The following is a 23602-nucleotide window of genomic DNA, read 5'->3' on the forward strand; positions in this document are numbered from 1 at the left end:
CATCCCCTCCATGGCTTAGCTGAACATGCCCAGACCTCCCTTGACCCCTGGCTCTGCACCAGCATGCCACTCATGAGTCCCCAGTTCAAATAGCTAGTTTCTTGTCCCTGTAGACCTTGGCAGAGCCCTCCTAGGCCTGACTCTCTCTCCTGGGCAGCCCCTGGTGAGCCACGGGACAAGGTGCAGGCAGTTGCAGGAGCCAGTAGCCTCTAAGATGGGAAAGCTAGGCAAAGATCCAGGATACCTGTGGCCCAAGTATAGCCCTGGAACATGTTACCACTTCCTCTGCTGGTTTTCAGCTGACACATAAGATCCCTGGGGGTGATTCTGAAGAATAATTACTCTGTACGCACAGCTAAGAAATTAGTTTTTAAAGCAAGCACATACCGAATTCCTGCTAAGTGCCAGCTCCTTGTATTGTTTCATTCAATCCACACAGCTACCCTCTGGGTATAAGCATCATCATACCCATTTTACAGATGGGGAATCTGAAACTCAGAGATGTGAAGTGACTTGCCCAAGGTTGTATGATACTTGTGATTGAGCTGGGATGTATGATGTGTATGATGCCAACACTGGATTCTTTCTGGGGCACCGTACTGATTCTGTGCTTAGGGTATGAGACCCAGCTAGGGAAGCTTCAGAGAGGGAGCAGCTGCTGTGGGCAACCATTTCTGCACTTACAAGATACCAGCTGTGAACCTGGGCACAGTCATCCTGTCCTATTGCTCTGTGAAATCAAGATTGATCAGGCAGGCTGCTTGTGGTTAAAAAAAAAAAAAAAGTAATAAAGCTGGCCTTTATCTTCAGAGGGACTCAGATTCAAATGCTATATGACCAAGGTCAGGTCAAATCTCCCTGAACCTCAGATTCCCCCTCTGTAAAGGTGACGTTAAGCTCTCTTGTACAAAGAAGGCTATTATGAGGAGCTGAGGTAATACACCCAAGCTGCCTGCACCTATGAATTGCTCATTCAATTACATGTATCTGTCATTATAAAGTGATGGCTCTCAAACTTCCGTATGTGTAAGAAATAGCTGAGAATGCGAATTGCTGGGCCCTAATCTCAGCGATTCTGATTAGCAGATACTAGGATGGGGCTGAGCATAGCTAGTTCACAATTTTGCTGAGGTGATTCTGACACAAGTGGAATGAGGGTCCCATCCCAAGGGATAGTCTAAGGAAATCAGGGCCACTGACTGCAGACAACCTTTATTCCTAGAGTCCAAAGTCAGGTCCTAGAACTATATAGCCTGCCCCCCTCCCCGGTCTAGCCAGGGCCAGGCGCACAGAAGGAAGCCTGTGATGGAGAGGCGACAGCACTCACGACTGGGGCTCAGGGCCCGTGGTCTCGTCCAAGCCCTTCCGACACGTCCGGACGATCCACTCATGCTCGTCGTCATCTGTAAGGGAGGAGGGGGAGCCGGTCACGCCTCGTGCTGGGAGCCCCCCAGGCAGGGTTTCAGGACTGGGGTGGTGTCAGAGGTGGACGTTGCTGACCGGATGGAGGCAGGTGCGACATCGTCAGGCTGTTCTGAGCTGGGCCCCTGCCCAGTGTGACATCCACTTAGGGCACCCCTGGGACAGCTGGTCCAGGCCTTAGCTTATTCTCCAGGTTTTCCATTCTGGACCCTTCAGAGAACCCATGGTTCCTCCAGAGGGCCTACGCTCTCTCTTTGCTCGGGTCCTTTCGGTGGGGAGTAGAGAGGAGAAGCTGGGGGCCCTGCAGGCCCACACGTATTTATCTCCCTCAGCTCAGTCCTCGGGGCCACACCTTTCTGTGGACAAACCAACAGGCTCGGAGGACAAGTTGTCTGTCCACAGCCATGGGATAAGCACGTGGGAGAGCCTAGAACTTGAGCCCCAGGAACTTGTCTGCATACAAGGCCTGTGCTGTTTTGAAACCTGAGAGAGAAAGTGGAGGAGGGACCACAGCACGTCATCAGCCTCTCTCTGTGCCAGGCCCCTCTGCAGACTGACTCTATTTTCATTTTTCCCCTTTATCCCCTAAACCCACGCCCAGCCCCTCCTCTCACCACGACTAGAGACCCACTCCAGTGGTGGGATGTGTACCCCTAAAAATGCATGTAACTCTGTAAAGGATATCCTGCTGTTTTGTGTGCAAATGTGGTTTTAATTTACACAAATGGCATTGTGCTGTGAGTTTCATTGTGTCTCACTTTTTTTATTTCCACTCAACACGGCATTTTCAAGATCTGTTCTCATTGCGATGTGGACATCTCGTTCTTTGCTCCTGACCACTGCCTAATATTCCATGGTGAATTTCCAGCTACTCATCCTCCCTGGGTGGGCACGAAGGATGCCTCCACTTCCCATACCAGGAATGATGCTGGGACAGATGCTGTGTTCTTGGGCACATCCCTTGGTGGGTCCGTGGAGAATTTCTCTGGGGCTGTATTCCAGGAGGAGGGTCATGGAGTCGTGCACATAACTCCATTCACCAGCACTCTCAGCAAAGCCCGTGTTTTTTTTTTTCCCCCAGCACCGCATTGCCGGCCAGCGGTCCCTCCCTTGTTCATGCCCACTTCCTGGGGACAAAGAGGACCGGCCCCAATCCCTGCCTTCCTGTCTTGCCTCCTGTCCTCCCCGTGTCTAGCTCAGTGCTTCCCACCTAAGAGATCGGAGGATGGAATTACTCATCCTCCTTGGGTGAGAATCCCATGGGCAGAGGAGCCTGGTGGGCTACAGTCCATGGGGTCGCAAAGAGTCGGACACAATTGAGCGACTAACACTTTCACTTCAACACTTGGGTGACAAACGGCAGAAGCTGGAGATAAAAGACACTCCTTGAGAGCCAAAACATGGGAAATCCTGCAGAAATCCTGCCCTCCATACTACAGCCCCCCACCAGGAACCCCCTTCCTCTTCCGGTCCAGGACCCAGGGAGACAAGACTTTTTGTCAGCTTACTGTGAGCTCTGAGCTTTACAAATGCTGGATCTCACTGAGTCTTTTGTGAGACCCCGGTAGGGTAGGGGGCTTCCCAGGTGGCGCTAGTGGTAAAAAAAAAAAACCAGCCTGCCAATGCAGGAGACCTAAGAGACATGGGTTAGATCCCTGGGTCAGGAAGAACCCCTGCAGGAAAGCATGGCAACCCACTCCAGTATTCTTGAGTGGAAAATCTCATGGACAGAGAGACTGATGGGCTACAGTCTATAGACATGCAAAGAGTGGGACATGACCAAAGCAACTTAGCTAGGGGAGATTGCTCCATTTTATAAAGAGGACAAGCCTTGCCTTATATGCATGGCCAGTGGAATTTAAGCCAAGACTCATCAGACGCTGAAGCCTGACTTTCCACCCCAGGGCAGGCCTGAAGGTGCCAGAAGGCGAATCTGCTCCCATGGAGTAACCCTCCTCTGTCCCCCACCCCCACTAGATCTGTCTGTGACCTCAGGACAAAGGCTCACCGCCTGCAAGCTCTGGCCTGGGAGGACTGTCCTCAGCAGCTGGTGGGCCTCAGTTTCCCCTGGGGAGGCTACCGGGGAATCCTTGCGTGGCTGCCAACCCCCTCGCCCCCGGGTGGGGGGTGTCGAGGAAAGCTCGGCACACAAGGAGTTAAGCACTGGTGAAGCCCACTTTTGCCACACCGCAAGCAGCCTGGTTGATAATTACAGCTCTGAAGTCTCCAGGCTATTCGAATCAGTGCAGCTGCAACCTCTTCAGCGGTAACCCTGAAACCAGACCAACGGGGTTTATTGTGCTGAACCAGTCCTCCGGCCCCTCCCTGATAGTTACAAATTGACAGCAATGGACTTAACAGCCCTCTTCACTACCCCTTTCACTCTCTACCTGGCCGCTCAGCCACCAATTTGAATCACAGAAGCCTCTCCTCCCAGCAGCTGCTCCCCAACCCTCCCTCCACCTCCCTGGCACCTCGAGGCGGCTCCCCTGGCCCTGCCACGCCAGGGTGAGGCTGCCGAAGCACGTTTCATCAATATTTAAAACGGAATTAAACCTGCAGCTTTGATTAATGCCTCCCCGATCCCAGGAGTTGTGATTACTATTTTGCAAATTGCGATTGTTGGAATATGCTAATATGATTGTCTGAGAACATCTTCACCTTCTCAGATAATTCCCCCCCTTCTCTTTTTTTTTTTGGTAGGAGGAGAGGGGGAGAGGAGGGGAAAGAAAGATGGGGAAAAAACACCCCACAAACTCTTTAATCAATTGTAAATTATTACCCTCGGCACAATTGCTGGTGGTTCAGAGGAAGGGGAGGGAGATTTCTGGTTTGGTGCATTTATCTTGAAAAGTTTTGGCCCCCACTGGCCCAGTAATTCCACTCTGGGATGTTATCCTAAGGGAATAATCTATTTGTCCCAGTACTATTTAGAATCAAGAAAACTGAAATAACCCACGCTTCTAAAACAAGAGGATGATTACTTTGCTGTACATTCATTCACTTAACAAGTAATTTCTAAACACTGACTATATGCCAAGCATACAGCTATAGTTTGGTGGTGGTGGGGGACACCAAGAGCCACATGAGGGGATGTTTAACAGCTACTGAAAAAAAAATATGATTATGAAGTCTATATAGCAATGTAGGAGAAATGTTTCTGATACGACAAGAAACAAAAAAAAAAGGTGGAAGGAGGTAAGAAACAAAATTACATAGTATAATCTGTGTACAAATTATGCACAGAAGAAAAAAATAAGAAATTGAATGGGAATAATGGTCAGCTCCCAGCAATAGGGCTAGAGAGGTTCTTCTGTTTTGGGTATTTCCCAAATCTTTTGTTAATGTGTATCCACAATAGAAAAAAATAAAAATAATCATTGGCTTTTTTCCTACCCTCTAATTTAATGCTTTGGTAATTTCATGCATGTTAGTAACTGAAGTAAGATATTCCTAGGTTCCCAGAAACACCAATAGGTTCTTAAATTTGTAAAAAGTAAAAAGACCCAGCATAAAAATATTGGTAAAAATTCATAACATTTGGCGAATAGGCAAATCTCCTGTGCAGAAGACTTCCAAATAATTTAGGTGAATATTCTGCCCTTGAGGAGACTGGGCATGACTCCTTATTCCCTAGATGTGGGCTGCCTCCTAAAAAGGACTTCCTAAATAGTGACTTCCTCCTAAAAAGGACAGTATAGGAAGGGGGTGGGAGAAAAAAAGGAGTAACTTTTCAGTGAAGAAATCTGACAAACACACCTCGTCCAAGTGATCAAGGTCAATGTCAGCAGTGATAAGTTGTGTGGATGACAACGGCATTTACTTTCTCCCCTAAACCCATAACCCCCGTCCAAGGATGTGAAACCCATCAGATAAATTCCAGTCATGGGGCATTTTAAAAACACTCCTCAAAAATGTCATCGAAAACAAGGAAAGTCTGAGAGATGTTCACTGTCAAGAGGAACCTAAGGTGATGTGACAGCTGAATGTAACGTGGTGTCATGAGCGGGATCCTGGAACAGAATAGAGGCATCACGGAAAGACGGAGGAAATGAGGAGGAAGTACGCTGTTACTAATATATCAACGCATGCTCAGTCACTCGGCTGTGTCCTACTCTTTGCAACTACACGGACTGTGGCCCGCCAGGCTCCTCTGTCATGGGATCCTCCAGGCAAGAAAAACACTTGTTTTTAAAAAATGCCTGAAAATCCAGCGTGCATTGTAAAAGGTGAGATTATCGCATTCTCCAAGAGGAGTGGAAGTCTTTTCACACACCCAGCCGTCTAGAATAAAGTCCTTCACACTCTTTTCTCTTTCCTGGGCCCTGCACATCACAATTTATGAGCCTACACAAATATGAACAACAAACTGGTGGTTACCAGTGGGGACAGGGAAGGGGGGAGGTGCAATGCAGGGGTTAGTGGGGAAGGGTTAGTATGGGATTGTATGAAGTCATGTATGAAACCTGAAAATTGTCAAGAATTTAAAGAATCTTTCATTCAATTTAAAAACTGTATGAGTCTATGGTTATTGGCAAATTTCCTTACATATTTTTCCCTCCCACTAAGCATAAACCCAATGCAGGTATGTGTCTCATTGACTACTGCACCCAGCATACAGTAGGTGAAGTCTCGAGTCAGTCTGTGGCCTTCTGATTTGTCTCTGATTGTGATCAACAAACATTCCTGACACCTGTTTCTTGGCATCCAGGTCTCAGCTCAAATGTTGCTTCTGTGATCCCTGATCCAGCCACCTTCACTCCCAGTCACTCTATCCTGAGGCTTTCATTCTGTCTCCTTCATGGTGTACAGCTCTTGCTGCAATTTTCTTGTTTATTTATGTGTTGTCCATCTCCCCATCCCCACTGTGAGTTCCAGTGAAACCAGGGCCTTTTTCACTGTAGCATTGTCAGACCAGTGTCTGGCACATAAGAGTGCTCAGCCCACATCTGTTGGATGAACGAATGTATGAATCAAAAAGCCCAATCCTGTGGCCTGTCGTGTGCCTAGTGCTGGGGACAAGGGGATTGAGACTCAAAGGCTTGACCTAGGCACTCTACTGCTTTAACCTGTCTGCTCTTGGGGCACAAAGATATCTTTCCTTTTCTCTCTCTTTTTTTTAATTGGTGTATAGCTGCCTTACAATGTTGTGTTAGTTTCTGCTGTACAGCAAAGTGAATCAACTAGACAGATACATGTATCTCTTCTTTTTTGAATTTCCTCCCCATTTAGGTCACGACAGAACACTGAGTAGAATTCCCTGTGCTGTGCAGTAGGTTCTCAGCAGTTATCTATTATGTACGTGTGTGTGTCTGTGTCTGTTAAGTCTCTCAGTCGTGTCTGATTCTTTGCAACCCCATGGACTATAGCCTGCCAGGCTCCTCTGTCCATGGAATTCTGCAGGCAGGAACACTGGAGTGGGTTGCCATTCCCTTCTCCAGGGGATCTTCCCAACCCAGGGATCAAAATCGTGTCTCCTGGATTGCAGGCAGATTCTTTACCACGTGAGCCACTAAGGAAGCCCATTACATACATAGTAGAGTTCAGTTCAGTCGCTCAGTCGTGTCCGACTCTTTGCAACCCCATGAATCGCAGTACGCCAGGCCTCCCTGTCCATCACCAACTCCCGGAGTTCACACAGACTCACGTCCATCGAGTCGGTGATGCCATCCAACCATCTCATCCTCTGTCGTGCCCTTATCCTCCCGCCCCCAATCCCTCCCAGCATCAGAGTCTTTTCCAATGAGTCAACTCTTCGCATGAGGTGGCCAAAGTACTGGAGTTTCAGCTTCAGCATCATTCCTTCCAAAGAAATCCCAGGGCTGATCTCCTTCAGAATGGGTTGATTGGATCTCCTTGCAGTCCAAGGGACCCTCAAGAATCTTCTCCAACACCACAGTTCTATAAATATATATATATGTCAATCCCAGTCTCCCAATTCATTCCACCTCTTGGGCCACAAAGGTTTCTTTAATCTGGTTCTCAAACTTTGGAAGTGATCCCACTGTTTCCCATATCCCTTCCCCTGCCTGACCCAATGAGTCTCACCCATCACCAGGAGAAAGAGGCATCTTATAAAGATGAAAAGGGACTGGGAAGAGAGACTCCACATCCACCTGCAGGGTCCCCTGCCAAGAAGTCTTCCCTGCAAAGGCTCCCCACTCCTTCGCCTGGACTTTGAGGCCTTTCCAGCTGGCCTCCCCGGCCTGCCTCACACTGTGAAATGCAGCCACCCTGTTTGCAGTTGGCCACAGACAGGTGCTCAGCGCCCCGTGCCTTTGTACATGCCACTCCAGGGAGGGGGACACTCTTCCTTTCAGCAGAGAGAGGCCCAGGGCACATCCCATTTCTGGACCCTTCTGGATGTAAAAGTGAAGGAAGACCTCAACATGAGTAATAACAATTGCAATATATTTTAAACACAATTTAACAACGTCATATTTTTAACACAAAGAACCAAATGCAACATAAAAGTGCTATTCTAGAATTTCTGTCAAAGAAGTAGAAATCCACAGTGCGTTAAGGACGGTATGGTCAGGAAATGGGGCTGCCTGCGTAAACATGGTTTTCTTTCAGGCCTCACACGGTTCTGACTTCAGGCCCTGAAGAACGTGTGTCCTCCAAGCCCTCCTCCCCCGCACCTGGGCCCTGCCTGGAGGTCACTTTCTCTGACCCAGGTCGAGGTCATGGTGTTGGTCACAGTCACCCCTGCCAGCCAAGGGGAGCCATGATCAATTCACTTCTGTTCTTCAGAGCCCAATGCAGATCAAGCACTTAAGAAGTATTTAATAAATACAGGGCGAATGAATGAAGAAAGAAATGTAAATTTGGGGACATAAAAGTAAGAATCACCCTGTGGGATTGAGACAAAGGGGAAAGAATTTCTTCCCCACCCTCAGCAAACGGAGCTGAGAGGGCAAAGCAGACATGCCAAGTGCAGGGCCCAGGCCACTGGCTCCTATTCCTTTTCTGTCTGGAGGCCATGGACGGGGCAGCCCCACCGCACGGGGAGGGTGGGTTGTCTGGGCTCATACCTGGGCGCCAGCCACACTCAGGAAACTCAAAGCCCTGACTGGCCTGGGGCCGACCTCACAGTGAGAGCAGGCCTGCACAGGCCACCGAATGTGGCCCAGGTCACCGGGGGTGGCGTTCGTGCAGCCTGCAGGTCGGTGCAGGGCTAGGGGAAGAAGTGTCTTGCAAGTCGAACAGCAAATGCAAGGCCATCTTGATTCCCCTGATGGCTGGCAGGGAGACAGTGCCACCGTGGGTTAGGGGCATGAGCTTTGGAGTGCGGCAGCCGCTAGCTTGGAGATCTTGAGCAAGTGGCCTCACATCTGGGTGTCATTTCCTCGTCTGCAGAGGTCCCTGCCTGGAACAGTCAATGGAGATCATTTCCAAAAAGTGCTTAGTATGTTGCCTGCAGGAAATGCGCCCAAACCAAAGACAGCCAGAAACTGTCATTGCAAGGTGGGACTTCAGGCACCTGTGACTGCACAGCATAGGCTGGAAGGAGTTCTGGGTCCTATGTGAGCCCAGCTGCCAGCCTGCTGGGTGATCTTAGACAAGTCACTGCCCCTCTCTGAGCAGGCTTGTCCATACAGGGGGTTTCACCAGACCTCTGGCAAAGGGCAGAGTGGGGACTGCTGGGGCTGAACAGCCTTAGGTGGGTACCCAGGAGGTACGAGGTAGGATCATCATTTTGATGGGTCCTTAATTCCCAAACTGGGTACCTTCAAGGGAGCGTTCTTAAGGAACTCAGCACCCCTGGGACTTCTGGTTCCCTACGGGTGGTGCAGGGAGGAACCGGGGAAGAGGAGGTCTTTACAAAAGAATCAGCATCATAAGGATCAAGAGCTGCAGCTCAGCTAATGATTTTGTTCAAAGCGAGGGGCAGGCCGGGGCAGGCAGGCCCAGAGAAGGCAAAGAGGTGGATTCAGGTCACCCACAAGCTAGATGTCGCTAGCTCTCGGCACGCCTTTGGGCCAACCGCACCTGCGGTCACCACCGCTCTGCAGCGCCCACCCGGCGTGCAGGGGCCTGGGGTGGGGATTGGGAAAGGGAAGAGACCAGGATGAAACGAGGTGTCCAGCCTCGGGAAAGGGGACAAGGGTCACAGTGGCCGAGCACCCGGGAGGTGCAGGGCTCTGTGGGAAGAGGGTCACACCTGTCCCCTCCTTAGTGCGTAAACGCGGTTGTCCCCAGTTAGGACAAGGACATGGGGGCTTAAACGGCGGTGAAAGCATGTCCCTACTTCATTCCACCAGCGTGGAGGGGAAAGGCTCAGCGTGCTGGTGTGGGCGTCACCCTCACTGAGGCTGGCACAGCGGTGTGCTTCCCTCCAAGTGTGAGTGTCTACCCCCGTGTGAGCGTAAATGTGTTCAAGCATGCATCGGCATGTGCTGAGTGTGTAGGCCGCTGTGTCTGTGGTACCTGGTGAAGAGAAGAGAGTGTGCCCCTTCGGGGATCCTCAGCCTGCGTGTGGCACGCGGTGTGGGAGACACGTGCGTGGCAGGCGCTGTCTGAGTGCCTGGGTCTGCGGTGTGTGGTCAGATGTTGAGGGAGGGGGTGCATCCCACCTGCAGTGACAGCCTAGCGCACATCGAGAGCACCAGGCCACGCCAGGCTCTGGGGCAGGAGCTGGAGCGTGAGAACTGCCCTCTTTCCCCAGGGTCGAGGCTAGTGCACGCTCAGATGCGCTTTGTGAACTGTGGCTTCGGGCTGGGGTGGGATCTGCATGGCAGACCTGGCGCCCCAGCCACAGGAGGGGAGCAGGAGCCGAACCTGAAGCCCCAAAGTTCAGCCACACCCTCTGTGCAAACGCAGGGCTTTGGGAGCTGGCGGGCAGGGCTAGGCCCCTGGTGAGCCAGTGCCCACAGTGAGGGCGGTCACCAATGCCCAACAAGAAAGAGGCTTTGAACTTGGCTGGCAGCGGTGTGGCCAGAGGCCAAGGCCATGGCGTGGCCAATATTGACTGAGGGATTGCTGCCCAGGCAGAACCTGCTATTGGGCAGGAAGGGAGGCCCAGGTCGCTCTTGCTTCCCCGAAAAGGAGCATCTTCTGGGCTGGGTGGGTGGAGGTCCTGGGGGGGAAATGAGGGGGTGCGGGTGAGGCCAGGCTGCTTCACCCACTGGGAATAGAGGGGCAGAGCCCAGCACCCACAGGCTTGTCAAGGCCTATTCAAGTGTAAGAGACATGGGGAAAATGACTGACTTGGGAACTTGAAAAGGGAAACTGCGACACTGAAATTAATAAATGTGATAATTAATGCATTAAGCCTGAATTAATGATTAAATTTAGAAACCCAAACAATGTTATTACACTTGAAATCAATTTGTGGGCTTGGTTTCCTCAGTTTTCAGAATTCTCCAGTGTGCACACAAGCTTTCAAGAAATCACAGCCAATTGTTAAAGTCTTGTAGTCAACCAATCCACCAAGCAAAGTTTTCAAAATCCTTTTGGGGTTTTAACAGCAAAGAATGATATTCAACGTGGGAGTGTGGATATGTTCTGTTTATGTTGAAATGATTGGGGTGAGACCTCCAGGGTCAGATCTAGGGCTGGATCGGGCTGTAACTGGGGTGAAGTGAATCTGGACAGCAGATACAGTGGCCTGGTATCAGGAAGCACATCTGTGTGCCAGGCACATGCATGCACTCTGCGTGCCGAGCTCACGTGATTTCCATACCAGCTTTGTTGTGTGTATAGTTGGTGATGGCTCAGGTGGTGTTTCCTCTGCTCCAGCTGGTGGGTAAGGTGGCACTAGTGGTCAAGAACCGGCCTGCCAATGCAGGAGACATAAGAGACGTGGGCTCAGTCCCTGGGTCAGCAAGATCTCCTGGAGAAGGGAATGGCACCCACTCCAGTATTCTTGACTGGAGCATCCCATGGACAGAGGAGCCTCGTGGGCTACAGTCCATGGGGTCACAAAGAGTCAGACACGACTGAAGCAACTCAGCACACACAGCACATTCACAGCACAGTCGGTGGGTAAAGGGGGAAAGTGCCCACAGTCATCATGACCCTTGAGAATCTCCAAGGAAGGCCCCAGCCTAGAGAAGGACATCTCACGAAGACGTCACATGTGATTCTGACACTGTTGGGACAGAGTTATTCCTGCTGTTGTGGTCCTGATGGGCAGCTGGCCTGAGTTTATGGGCCGTATTGGTAAAAACAAAAATACACATCCTTAAATACTAGGATCAAAAAAAATACTAGCATCAGCCCATGTGTGGCAGGTGTACCCAGAACAGGAGACCACTAACTCACATGTTCCTGCTCACTCCAGAGCACATGCGTGCCAAGCAGGGGAGGCTGCTAAGTCACAGCATCATTTCTATTGTCATTCTTCTCATTTCCCTGAGCCCCACTTTTATTTTTCAAGCACTCACAATGGCATCTGCTTTCACTAAACATGTTTGTGATGCCCGGCCACTGTGCACGGGCAACGCTGGGAAGCCAAGGGAGGGGCCCAAGGTCACTGGCTGGCCCTCGCTCTGACCCTCTGCTCCCTTTCATCCCTGCTCCCTTCAACCCCTGCTCTCCAGCTGCATGTAGACAATGGACTGATAGGGACAGGCCTGGCGGTTGGGCCTGTCCTCCAAGTGGCAGATGCTGAGGGCGGAATTAAGTCTGAGACAGCGAGGATGGCCAGGAGGAATGTTAGGATGTTAAGGACCTGCGGAACTCAGCAAAAGATGTGAACTTGGTCCTCACAGCAATCTTGCAAAGTCAGTGTTTGCATCCTGATTCACAGGGGAAGGTTTGAGGCTCAGCGAGACAGGGTTACACGCCCAAGCTGACTCTGCTAATGAGGGGCACAGGCTCACACCCAAGTCTATCACTCGAGCTGCAGCCATCAGCCACTACACACTCTCCTGCAAAATCCTGTGCAGCTTTACTCCTCACTGTCTGAAGGGCTGAAGCTCAGCTCCCTGACCTGGCGTTCAAGGCTCTCTCCCACCCTGGGTCCCTCTGCTTTGAACATCCAGCTCAGGCACACTCCTACACACCTGTCAAAGTCCACTCTGTCCATCACTGCCTAAGGGAGGTCTCCCTTGACTACTCCTCTGTCCAACACAGTACTCCATCCTGAGTCCCTGGGCCCCTGCACCTCTCCATGCCTTTGCTCATGCTTTTCCTTCCCTTCCGTGCGGCAAAACCCACCTCTCAAGCTTCAAAGCCTAGCCATACGTCACCTTTTCTAGAACATCAGCTTGACTACCCTTGGGACACACTTGCCCTTTGCTCTCTGCTCCCCCAGCACACTGTGCTTCTGGCTCCTGGTACCAGCAAAGCACGGGCACTCCAAGTTTTTTGCAGAAAGAATCTCATATCTGATATTCCACATTAAACATGAATATAAACATCATGGGGAATATAGAATTATGTTGGACTTCCATACACTTATTTTTATAGTTTGTTATTTTAACTTCTGACCTATATCTTGAGGGGTGGGAGGTTCACTACAGCCTTTTAAACACCTAGGCTCTAGGCTTCTGTCCAGAGTGCCCATCCTGGGTCCTGGAATTGACTACTTATGCATCTGTTCCCCAGCCCCCCGACCCTGCCTTGGCATGGGGGGTTAGGGGGAGGCAGTAGACACTTAGCTGGCCCCCAGGTGGGACCCTCGTACCTGTAGGGGATCAGTTAAGGCCCGTGTCTGAGGTGATCTTAGGGGGTCTGAGGCTCCAGATGAATAAGAAATGATGAGGGTGACGGGAACACATCCAGAACATTACCGAAAGCAAGCTAGAGAGTTTAGGGATTTCAGGCCTCCAGCCCAGTTTTGAAATTGGCATCAAACGCTGGTGGGAGGAGGACAGAGGGCACCTTGCCAAGGTCACTCTGGCTCCTCTCTTTGGGGCATGGGGTTAAGGAGACCCTGCCTCTCAACAAGCACCAGCCCCTGGGATAGAAACCCCAACTGCGATCACCAGCAGACATGAAACTCCTCATCACAGGCCCCCACATCATCTCAGTAAATACCACAACCCTGGAAGAAAGGTCCTAGTTCTACCCCCATCTTTCCTATGAGGCAACTGGAAGCTCAGAGAAGTGAAGTGACTAGCTCGAGGTCGCAGAGTGGGCCAACAGCAGAGTTGGGGTCTGAGGCCAGATCTGGCAGGCTCCCCAGACGGGCCCGCAGCCCTGCAACGCCTCTCCTGGACCTGAGGTTGTGCAAGGCTCGCAGCCAACTGTCCAGGGCTCTAGCACGTGTGCTGAGGAAGTGAGATGAGGCTCCTGTCTCCTGGGCTATGGCCTTGCAGCCACTTCTATTAAAGGAGACAAAACAAACCACGCTGGTGCTGGCCCGGGCAGACTCCGGCCACGGAAGGGGAAGCTGTGTCCTCTGGATGCTTCCAGGAGGCTGCTGCGGGCGGGGGTGGGAGAGGGGGGGAGCGGGGGATGTATTGTTGTCAAGAGTCATGTGGGCACAACGGCTGGAAGGGGAATTTCCAGGGCCTTTGGAATCCCAGTGTGGAGAGAGGTGGGCAGGGAGCGATTCCCTCAGGTCAGGGAGGGGCAGCAGGCTGCCATTTCTGGAGCGAGGACCCTCACAGGGAGCCCAATCCCACCCTCTGGTGGGGGTGGGGTGGGGAGGGTCTAGTGTTTTTCTCCGGGGAGAAGGCCCACAGCTTTGCCAGACTCTTGGAGAAGCTCATATTGGTTCAGAGCGTGGCCACCGGTATCAGACACATCTGGTTCAAATCCCGACCCCTCCCTTTACTAACCGTACCCATCAGTAAGTAACTTACTCCCTGAGCCTCAGTTTCCACCTCTGCCAAATCAAGATAGTGATGCATTCCTCAAAGCACCAGGGTGTGGTGAGTCCCTGGTGCAGTGAAGGCATTTGATAACTCAGAATTCCCTTCCTACCCCTTCAGCTGAAAGCAGATGCCGGGATCTGGGGCCGGCGTGGGCATTTTATTTGGCAGTTAGGAGGGTGATATTATCCCTCCACAAAGCCTTCATTATGGTGCTGCTAACAATACCGCAGATAAGGCAGGCACGGCCCTGCGTGCCAGCCTGCAGGTGATTATAACATTTGGGTAAATTGCCTTTTGTCTCGCGGAGAGATGACAGCGGGAGGGGGCGGGGCAGGAGACTCGATCAGCCATTTTGCAGAAACCGTGCCTGCAGTGGGGGAGGAGGGGGAGCAGGGTGTGTGTGTGTGGGGGGGGTGGGCAGCCTGGGTTTGCAGGAGGGGTCCCGGCTGGCAGTGGGAAGGCGAGTCCAGCTGCAGATGTCGAGTACCTCATCCCCCCTTGCTGGGTCTCAGCTTTCTCATCTGTCTGATGGAGGCAGAGGCTTCAAGATGAGAAGAGTCTTGGTTTATTGGTGGCATTGAAAGACTCCTGTTCTTTGGCCAAGTTTTGAGCAATAAAGTGGGCAGAGAACTATCTAGGGGAAAAGAGCCACTACTACCTTCTTACACTCCTCGGGTGTTTTAAAATCTCTGGGCCACCAGGAAGGCCCTCAGTTCTTTCTTTCACTAGTAAACAGCTTCTCATTCAGAACCAGCTCAAATGTCATCCTTAGCTCTGAGTCAGCTAGACCTGGGTTCAAATTCCAGCCCTATCACTTCTTACCTGAGTAACAAAGCATTTCACCTCACCTCAGTTTCATCATCTATAAAATGGAAATAATAAAGACAACTATTTTACAGGATTACTGTGAAGGTTAGGTAAAAGAAAGTCAATTATTGAAAGTGCTCAAACCAGTGCCTGGGACATCATAAGTACTTAGTCACTGATGGTTATTATTATCACCTAGCTTTTTCACCTGGACTATGGATACCTTTTTATATCAATACGTCCATTCCTTCACTGCCATTTTGATGGCTGCATTCTATTTTATTGTAAGGATATATCATTTTTTTTTATTTAATGAATTCCCTCCTGTTGGACATCTGGGATGTTTCTGGTTTTCAACTGTTTAAATAATAACTGGAGAAACTTTAGACGACCAAGTGGTCTTTCACTTCCAGGTGCTCACTACACAGCTTTTTAAAAATTAAGCTGAAAGTGAAAGTTTCTCAGTCATGTCCAACTCTTTGCAACCCCATGGACTATACAGTCCATGGAATTCTCCAGGCCAGAATACTGGAGTGGGTAACTTTTCCCTTCTCCAGGGGATCTTTCCAACCCAGGAACTAAACCCAGGTCTCCCAGAATCTCGCAGATTCTTTACCAGCTGAGCCACAAGGGAAGCCTAAGAATACTGGAGTGGGTAACCTATCCCTTCTCCAGCGGATCTTCCAGACCCAGGAATCAAACTGGGCTCTCCTGCATTGCCAGTGAATTCTTTACCAACTAAGCTATCAGGGAAGTCCAAAAGTTAGGTTAGGAACAGATAAACACCAGTCTCTGGGAGCTCCATGCTCAGGACAGAGAGTTTTGGAGTCGGTCAGGCAAAGCAGAAAGAGGCAAAGCTCTGAAGACAGATGAACTCAAGTGTGAATCCCAGTTCCTGCCAAATTCCCTGGGGAAATTCTTTAGTCACATGGAGCTTCACTTTCCTCATTTTTCAAACAGGGTTCATGTGAATACACCCCTCTCCTGGAGTTGAGTGTCTGGTGCAGGGTCAACGCTCAGTCAAGGCCAGCTGAGTCACCCCACTCCAATATCCTCTCCATCCTCATTCTGGTAGAGCCAGCCGCCACCTCCCAAAGTCTCCGAATCACCCATGTGGGGTCACTCTCTGGACCACCACTCACACCCCTTCTTCCCATTGTCCGTTTCACGCAGCGTACATTCCAATGAAGCTTGTGATCTTGATTTTAAATTCTGTCTGGAAACCACAGGTTCAAACGCAAAGGGGCTCTATCCGCAAATAATCGCTGGTATGCGATATTTTTAAGAAGCCCGAGCCATTGTTTCTGATTGAACGAAAGTTGGTGCTATTTTGAAGAGCAGCACGATTAAGCAGTGGCGTTCTCTCTTTAACTGTTGGGAATTATACGCTGTTTGAAAGATTTGTGAGCTCTAGGACATTTGCCAGATGTGCTTGATTCGACATTTCAGACAACAAAGGGGATAATGTTGGCGGGAATCTTGACGGCATTTCTGATGATCAGGATATTCTCTGAAGATGGTACTGAGACCTTTCGGGGGAAGAATTTCAGCTTTCATATGAACTAATTTGGGATGCTCACTCTCTGTCTTTCACAAAGCAAATTTAGTTCATTGTTAGTTGTATATGTTAAAATGGTTACGAGGGTTTTTTTCCTTTGAATATTAATAATGTGCCTTTCATCTGAGACACGCGCATGGGGTGTCATTAATTGCAGGGAGGGAGGAAGGCTTAGTGGTGCAGTTATTTTGCAAATGATTCCTGCTAGTAACGTCGAGGCAGGCAACGGCTCCATGAAGAGACACACGTACAGGGCGCCAGCATGACTTGGGCACATCCTTCCTGAGAGGAATGCAGGGACGGGGGGAGCAGTGGGGGGTCTGCCCACAGTCTGCAAAGGATCCTTTATAAAAAAAAGGTAACATCCCCTTTGGCGACTGTGCTGGTTTTGTCTCAAGGTTATCAAATGGACCTTTTCATTCATTTAGAGCGTTGCTGAGTTCCCGCTGGTGCCAGGGACTGTGCTTGGTGCAGGGGCACCTGTGAATGAGACACAGCCCGGTCTGGGAGCAGAGGTGTTGAGTAAAGAATAAGCTAGGATGGGGACTTCCCTGGTGGTCCAGTGGTTAAGACTTCATGCTCCCAGTGCAAGGGGCCCGGGTTCAATCCCTGATCAGGAAAGTAGGTACCATACACCACAGCTAAAGATCCCACATGCCGCAATGAGGATCGAAGATCCTAAGTGCCACAGCCAAATAAATTAATATTAAAGAAAAGAATGAGATAGACCACAAAACTGGCAAGCAGAGGAAAAGGATAGGGTTTGGGTAGAGTCAGGTTTGACTCTTGACTCTGTCACCAGCTATGTAACTGGGAGGAAGTTATTAACCTATTTGAGACCAGATCGTTTCATTGCAAACTGTGGCTCAGGAAAAATTTCTCCCTTGGGATGGTGTGAAAAGCAGAGAAGATAAACAGGAAAGGTGCCAAGTGAGGGCCTGGCGAGGCGCCTTCATGTCCCGCGTTCCTGCCCAGCTTTGTGACCCTGAGCTGTGTGTGCGCAGCTAAAACCACGTGCCATGCTTGCAGGGCTGCAGGCAAAGACTCATGGCCTTCTGCTGTGTGCTGAGCATGGAGAGATGAGGACTGTGGTGGGGGGAGAAAAGGGGGAAGGACGTTTTCGGCTGGGGGAACAGATGAAGTGAGAACAGAGCCAAGTTGATCAGTGGAGGGCAGCTAGTCTGCTTGGCTGGAACACGGGGAGGGGAGAAACAGGAGGGCATAAGGTAGACTGGGGCACTGAACAACATGACCAAAGTCTGCAGACCCCAGAGTTTCAGCAGGATTTCATTTCCTGAGCAAAACCCCCTGAGGAGGCAGAAAGACCTAGAGTATCCAACCTCAAGTCTCCCCAGTGCCTTCTCTACTCTCAAACACCTAGAGGAATCTTAGCAACCCCCTGGGCAAACTCTCTTCTCTCTCCCGCAGCCTGGGCCAGTAATCAGCGGAATGATATCAGTCACAACTACCAATCGCTGGACATGTGTCTTGAGCTGGGTGCTAACTACTTTTCATACTTAACCCCATCTTTTCTAACCCCAATTCCAGATTAAGTACTACTATAATGCCCATTTTACAGATGAGGAAGCTGAAAGCTCCAAGAGGAAACAAGAAGTAAGCTACCCATGGTCACCCAGTTGGCCAGTGGTGGATCTGGGACCAGAGGACAACCAGAGACGTGGATCCAGGTCCTGGGCGCTTCTTCACCATCTCTCTGACCTCTTCCTGCTCTCAAGCCTCCTGCAGTAGGGAGCTCCTGTCTCAGCCTCTGTTTCATGTCTGCTGTGTTGGTTGGAATATTGTCTACACTGAGTTTTTTGCTTTTATGGTCCCAACAGAAGCAGCATCAGAGTGGAGTGAAAAGACTACAGGACTTGTAGGAAGAGAGGAGTGGGTTCGAGTTTCAGCTTCACTGTCACTGGTCTATCATTCATCACTCCCTGACCTTGATCCCTAATCTCAGGGCACGCCCATTCCCAGCTCACTGGGAAGTTCCAGTGCATGGGAAGTTCCCACAAGACACAGGGCTCAAAAGCTCATGGGCTTTACGGCAGGTACCTTCAATGACAGGTGCTGGGAATTCCCAGGCAGTCCAGCCGTTAGGACTCGGCGCTTTCACTGCTGTGAGCTGGGGTTCAATCCCTGGTGCTGCTAAATCATTTCAGTTGTGTCCAGCTCTGTGTGACCCCACAGACGGCAGCCCATCAGGCTCCCCCGTCCCTGGGATTCTCCAGGCAAGAACACTGGAGTGGGCTGCCATTTCCTTCTCCAATGCATGAAAGGAAAAGTGAAAGTGAAGTCGTTCAGTCGTGTCTGACTCCTAGCGACCCCATGGACCGCAGCCTACCAGGCTCCTCTGTCCATGGGATTTTCCAGGCGAGAGTACTGCAGTGGGGTGCCACTGCCTTCTCCTTCAATCCCTGGTGAGGGAACTAAGATTCCTGCAGTTGTGCTCAAACCCGTGCAATTGCAAGCACGGGGCCAGCCAAACACACACTCAGGCCTGAGAGCCACTGATTTGAGATCTCTAACGCTTAAGCTTTTAAGCTTTTCAAACTTGGTAGTGCAGAAAAATATAATGGCCTGCTTTTTAAAATATTTGTTTATGTATTTGGCTACTCCAGATCTTAGTTGGGGCATGTGGGATCTAGTTCCCTGACCAGGGATCAAACCTGGGCCCCCTGCATTGGGAGCGAGGAGCCTTAGCCACTGGACCACCAGGAAATCCCTGTAATGACTTATTTTTATTATTCAAAATAACAAGTTGTCTATACGTGCCAGGGATTGAATTGCAAATAACCTTTTGAAGAATCTGAGCGACTTGTAGGCAGGTCCTCTGCCCGCCTGTCTGCTTTCCTTTCACAAACACTGAATCACCTCCAACTGGCAGCCCATTCCAGTGTTCTTGCCTGGAGAATCCCAGGGACAGGGGAGCCTGGTGGGCTGCCGTCTTTGGGGTCGCGCAGAGTCGGACACAACTGAAGCGACTTAGCAGCAGCAGCAGCAGTGGGACCTGTGTGAGACACAGGGGACACGGTGCTGAATCAGACACGACACATGGTCCCCACCCTCAATAAGCTTCCAGTCTAGTAGGGGAGCCAGGCAAACACAGACACTTCTGCTGTTGTGGGCTGAGTGCTGTGAGGCTTGTGGGGGCCCTAGGAGGGACATCTTACCCAGACAGGGTGGAGGGAGGGGTTGGTCAGGGAAGGCTGCCTGGAACAATGGTCCTGACCCTTAAGGAGGTTGTGAAATCAATTTAGTGTATAGCAACCAGCATTAAAAAAGAAAACAAGACTGAACAGAAAATATCACACATCTCATGTACAAAGAATACACATGTGAGTGTGAGTTTGTGTGCATTCTGGGTCATGACGCAAATCACTCTGGAAGTGAGCCAGGGTCCAAAGGTTTGAGAGCCACAGTTGGAGAGAATTCTTGCCTGCCATGCTCCCCAAAGCCTGGTGCACTGCAGCGCTCAAAGACTTGGATGAGTGGTAGGAGGGATTTAAACTCTAACCTCAATCCAGCAGTTGGGACTGTCCTTTCCAGTTAAGAAAGACACACACATGGGACTTCCCTGGTGGTCCAGTGCTTAAAGATTACACTTTCCAATGCAGGGGGTGTAGGTTCAATCCCTGGTCAGGGAACTAGGGTCCCACATGCCATGGGTCGTGGTCAAAAATTAAAAAAAAAAAAAAAAAAGAAGGCACACTGAGAAACCCAAGTCTAGCAAACCTGGGGAGAAGGCAATGGCACCCCACTCCAGTACTCTTGCCTGGAAAATCCCATGGACAGAGGAGCCTGGTAGGCTGCAGGCCATGCGGTTGCTAATAGTCGGGCACGACTGACCGACTTCACTTTCACTTTTCACTTTCATGCATTGGAGAAGGAAACGGCAACCCACTCCAGTGTTCTTGCCTGGAGAATCCCAGGGACGGGGGAGCCTGCTGGGCTGCAGTCTATGGGGTCGCACAGAGTCGGACACGACTGAAGCGACTTAGCAGCAGCAGCAGCAGCAAACCTGGACCTGCCAAGTGTGCTCACAGCCTAGCAGTTGGCAGCTTAGCTGTCCAGGGTTTCCTCTCTGCCTGCATGGTAGTGTTGGGGAAGTCAGCCCAAGATGGGGGAGGAGTAAGGCAGTTCAGAACTGCCTGAAGGAGGGCGGAAGGCGACCCTTCTGCTGGTCCCCCAGCCTGCGACCGCCAAGGAAACAGTGTCCTTGGGTTCTGACCCACCCAGGTGGCACGTGCCTCAGAATAGCAGTGGCTTGGGCCGCTGTGTTTACTCTGGAACGGCCTCAGTCATCCATCGCAGGCCCACGTGGCCAGCAGTCCTGTGCCTCCAGAATGCCAACAGGAAGCACTGTTTAAGGGGCAGATTGGACTCAAGGGAGAAAGGGCCCCGGGCGGAAGCAGAAGATGGGCAGAAGGTCACCGCAGTCCCCAGCAGGGTGAGGTGAGTTAAGGGTAATGACCAGTTCACCACCGACAGAGACTCCTTCTTAGTGGTTTCCAGGATACTCCAAACTTGATCCATCCTATAATATCAGGACCAAAATACCCCTTGGCTACCTTTCTCCTCCATCATAGACTATTAAGGTTGGAAGGACCCTAGAAATTATCCAGCCCAACCATCTCATTTTACAGATGAAGAGAAAGGGGCTCAGAGAAGGAAGGTACTGGCCCAGAGTCAGCCAGCAGGTGACCCAGGGAGCTGGGGCCAGAACTCAGAAGCCAAATCTCCACCCCACCACCCTGGAGACATGGCCCTGGAGATGCCCTTCTCTGCCATCTTGCTGGAAGGATCTCCCATCTCCACTCCTTTGGCCCCTTTCCTGTATGTAAACAGAAAACTCTTTCTAACGGAGACATCAGTGACTGTTTCACTTGACCCTAAACTTCCCTGCTCCCCAAAAGCCCCCAGGGGAAAAGACCCCTGTGATCTTTCCTCCTGCCCTCTTGGGCCTCCTCTCTTGCATGTCTGCTGCTGACGCACTGGTATCTCATGCTCCTGAAGGACCTGCAGCCTCTTCAATGTGCATTGGTCTCCCCATCTCTAACCCTTCGCACATGCTGGTCCCTCTGTCTTTAACACTCTTCCCAACCCCGCTGCACCTGTCTGCTCTTCTTTAGGTTTCCCATGGGTGGTGGTGGTTTAGTCACTAAGTCATGTCTGACTCTTGTGACCCCATGGACTGTGTAGCCTGCCAGGCTCCTCTGTCCATGGGATTTCTCCAGACAAGAATAGTGGAGTGCATTGCCATTTCCTTCTGCAGGGGAATCTTCCCAACCTAGGGATTGAACCCGAGCCTTCTACATTGGCTGGCGGACTCTACACCAGGATAAAGGACTCTGGGAACCACAATTTCTGTTTCTCAGTCACATCACGCATTTTCATGCCTCTGTGTCTTTGCCCATGCTGTTCCCTCTGCCTGGAATGCCCTTCCCCAACAGTCCTATTTATGACACCCCTACTCATTCTTTAGGACCCATCACTTCTGGGACCTTTTTCCTGACTGACACCCTCCATCTGGGCCAGGTGATCAATTCCTCCCTCCCACCCCCCGCCACCAGCCCCTCCTGCAGGGCACACATCACATTCTACTGTGATTAGATGTTTCTGGGTCTGTCTCCTCCACTAGTCTGTGTACCAGTTTATTGTATCACGACTGAAGAAAGATGATGCTAACACAGAATTCCCCAGAACTCTGGTTCTAGAGAATTTCTCCCTGCTGCCCCATCTCCCAACTAATTTTACAATTAGTCAAACAATTTTTGGAAACGGTTTACATATATCTCCCTGGTAGAGACTGACAGTACACATTCATTCCTTGATTTATCTGTTTCGTACACAGTTAATGAACACCTGCTACGTGCCTGGGTCCGTGCATGGTGCCAGGGCTGTAGCAGTATGCCAGGTTTTAAGGAGATTTTTTTGCTTCCTTTTTCCTATAACTTTGAATGTTATTGATCAAAAGGCTTCCGTTCTCAAGAAGAAAAGGCCTCACCATGGGAACAGCCACCTGGCCCCTTTGCTCCTTATGCCACCGAAATAACAGGCAAAGAAGGGGAATACATTTCTGGCTGGAGTGATGGGTCTCGATTGCCGGGGGTGGGGTTGGGGAACCGGGTTGCTGCTACAGAGCTGGGGAAAGGGGATGCTGCATGGAACCCAAGAGGGCTCTCTAGGGCAATTCTTAGTTCTTCCACTGCCAATGGTAAAAATGAATGAAAACGAAACCAACCGACCAAACAAGCAAAAAAGGCAGGACCAGCAGGGATTCAGAACCCTCAAGAATGAAGATTTGGGTTGCCCTACCAGTTAGAACACCAGACTGACTGAAATGCGGGCAGAAAGCAAATGGAATGTGGAATTTATAATGGAAGAAGGAATTTGTAAATATTAACTACAGCCTCATGGCCAGTTGAACTTCCCAGGTGGCACTAGTGGTAAAGAACCCAGCCGCCTGCCAAAGCTTGAGACGTAAGAGATGAGGGTTTGATCCCTGGGTTGGGAAGATCCCCTGAAGGTGGACATGGCAACCTACTCCAGTATTCTTGCCTGGAGAAACTTATGGACAGAGGAGCCTGGCAGGCTACAGGCCATAGGGTCACAAAGAATCTAACACGACTGAATCGAACTTAGTATGCATACACGACCAGTTATGGAAAGAGGACTGTATCAACAGTACCGCTTTTCTTCCTTGCTTGTATGTTTATGTGTATCTATATCACTTATTCATCTATGTATGTGCTTTTATTAACTAATTTCTTTCTTTCCTCTTTTTTCCTTAATATTTTATAGAAAGAGTCTTGGCAGTGATGTGTAGGCTGTAGATTAGGCAGGAATGTCAAAGGATAATATCAATCAAAGACAGACACAATGTCCACTGGGTTTCAGGTCTCCTCTTTTTAGAGGAGAAGGTGGGAGTCTCTGTATGAATAGGAAGGGTGGTGGGAACTTCTCACATGAAAAAGCACAAACGTGTTTATCTTTGCAGCAGAGTACAGTGTGTCTGCATGCTGAGCAACAGAAAGCAGTGGAT

At 50.4% G+C, this 23602-nt stretch overlaps 1 protein-coding gene across 3 annotated transcripts in view; it reads right to left on the reverse strand.

The window, feature by feature from the left end:
• The window catches only part of MORN5 (MORN repeat containing 5), a 40808-nt gene that overhangs the window by 5492 nt on the left and 11714 nt on the right, over nucleotides 1-23602 (reverse strand). Inside the window, exon 5 of one of the 3 annotated variants that reach the window (XM_069582554.1) lies at nucleotides 1328-1403. In XM_069582554.1, the coding sequence (XP_069438655.1) occupies nucleotides 1328-1403 (76 nt within the window). Of the gene's footprint in view, nucleotides 1-1193; nucleotides 1404-19279; nucleotides 19568-23602 lie in introns of those variants that run through there. The other 2 variants (XM_069582556.1, XM_069582555.1) reach the window with 2 other exon arrangements.

This window comes from Ovis canadensis, chromosome 3 (assembly GCF_042477335.2).
Source record: "Ovis canadensis isolate MfBH-ARS-UI-01 breed Bighorn chromosome 3, ARS-UI_OviCan_v2, whole genome shotgun sequence".
NCBI lineage: Eukaryota > Metazoa > Chordata > Mammalia > Artiodactyla > Bovidae > Ovis > Ovis canadensis.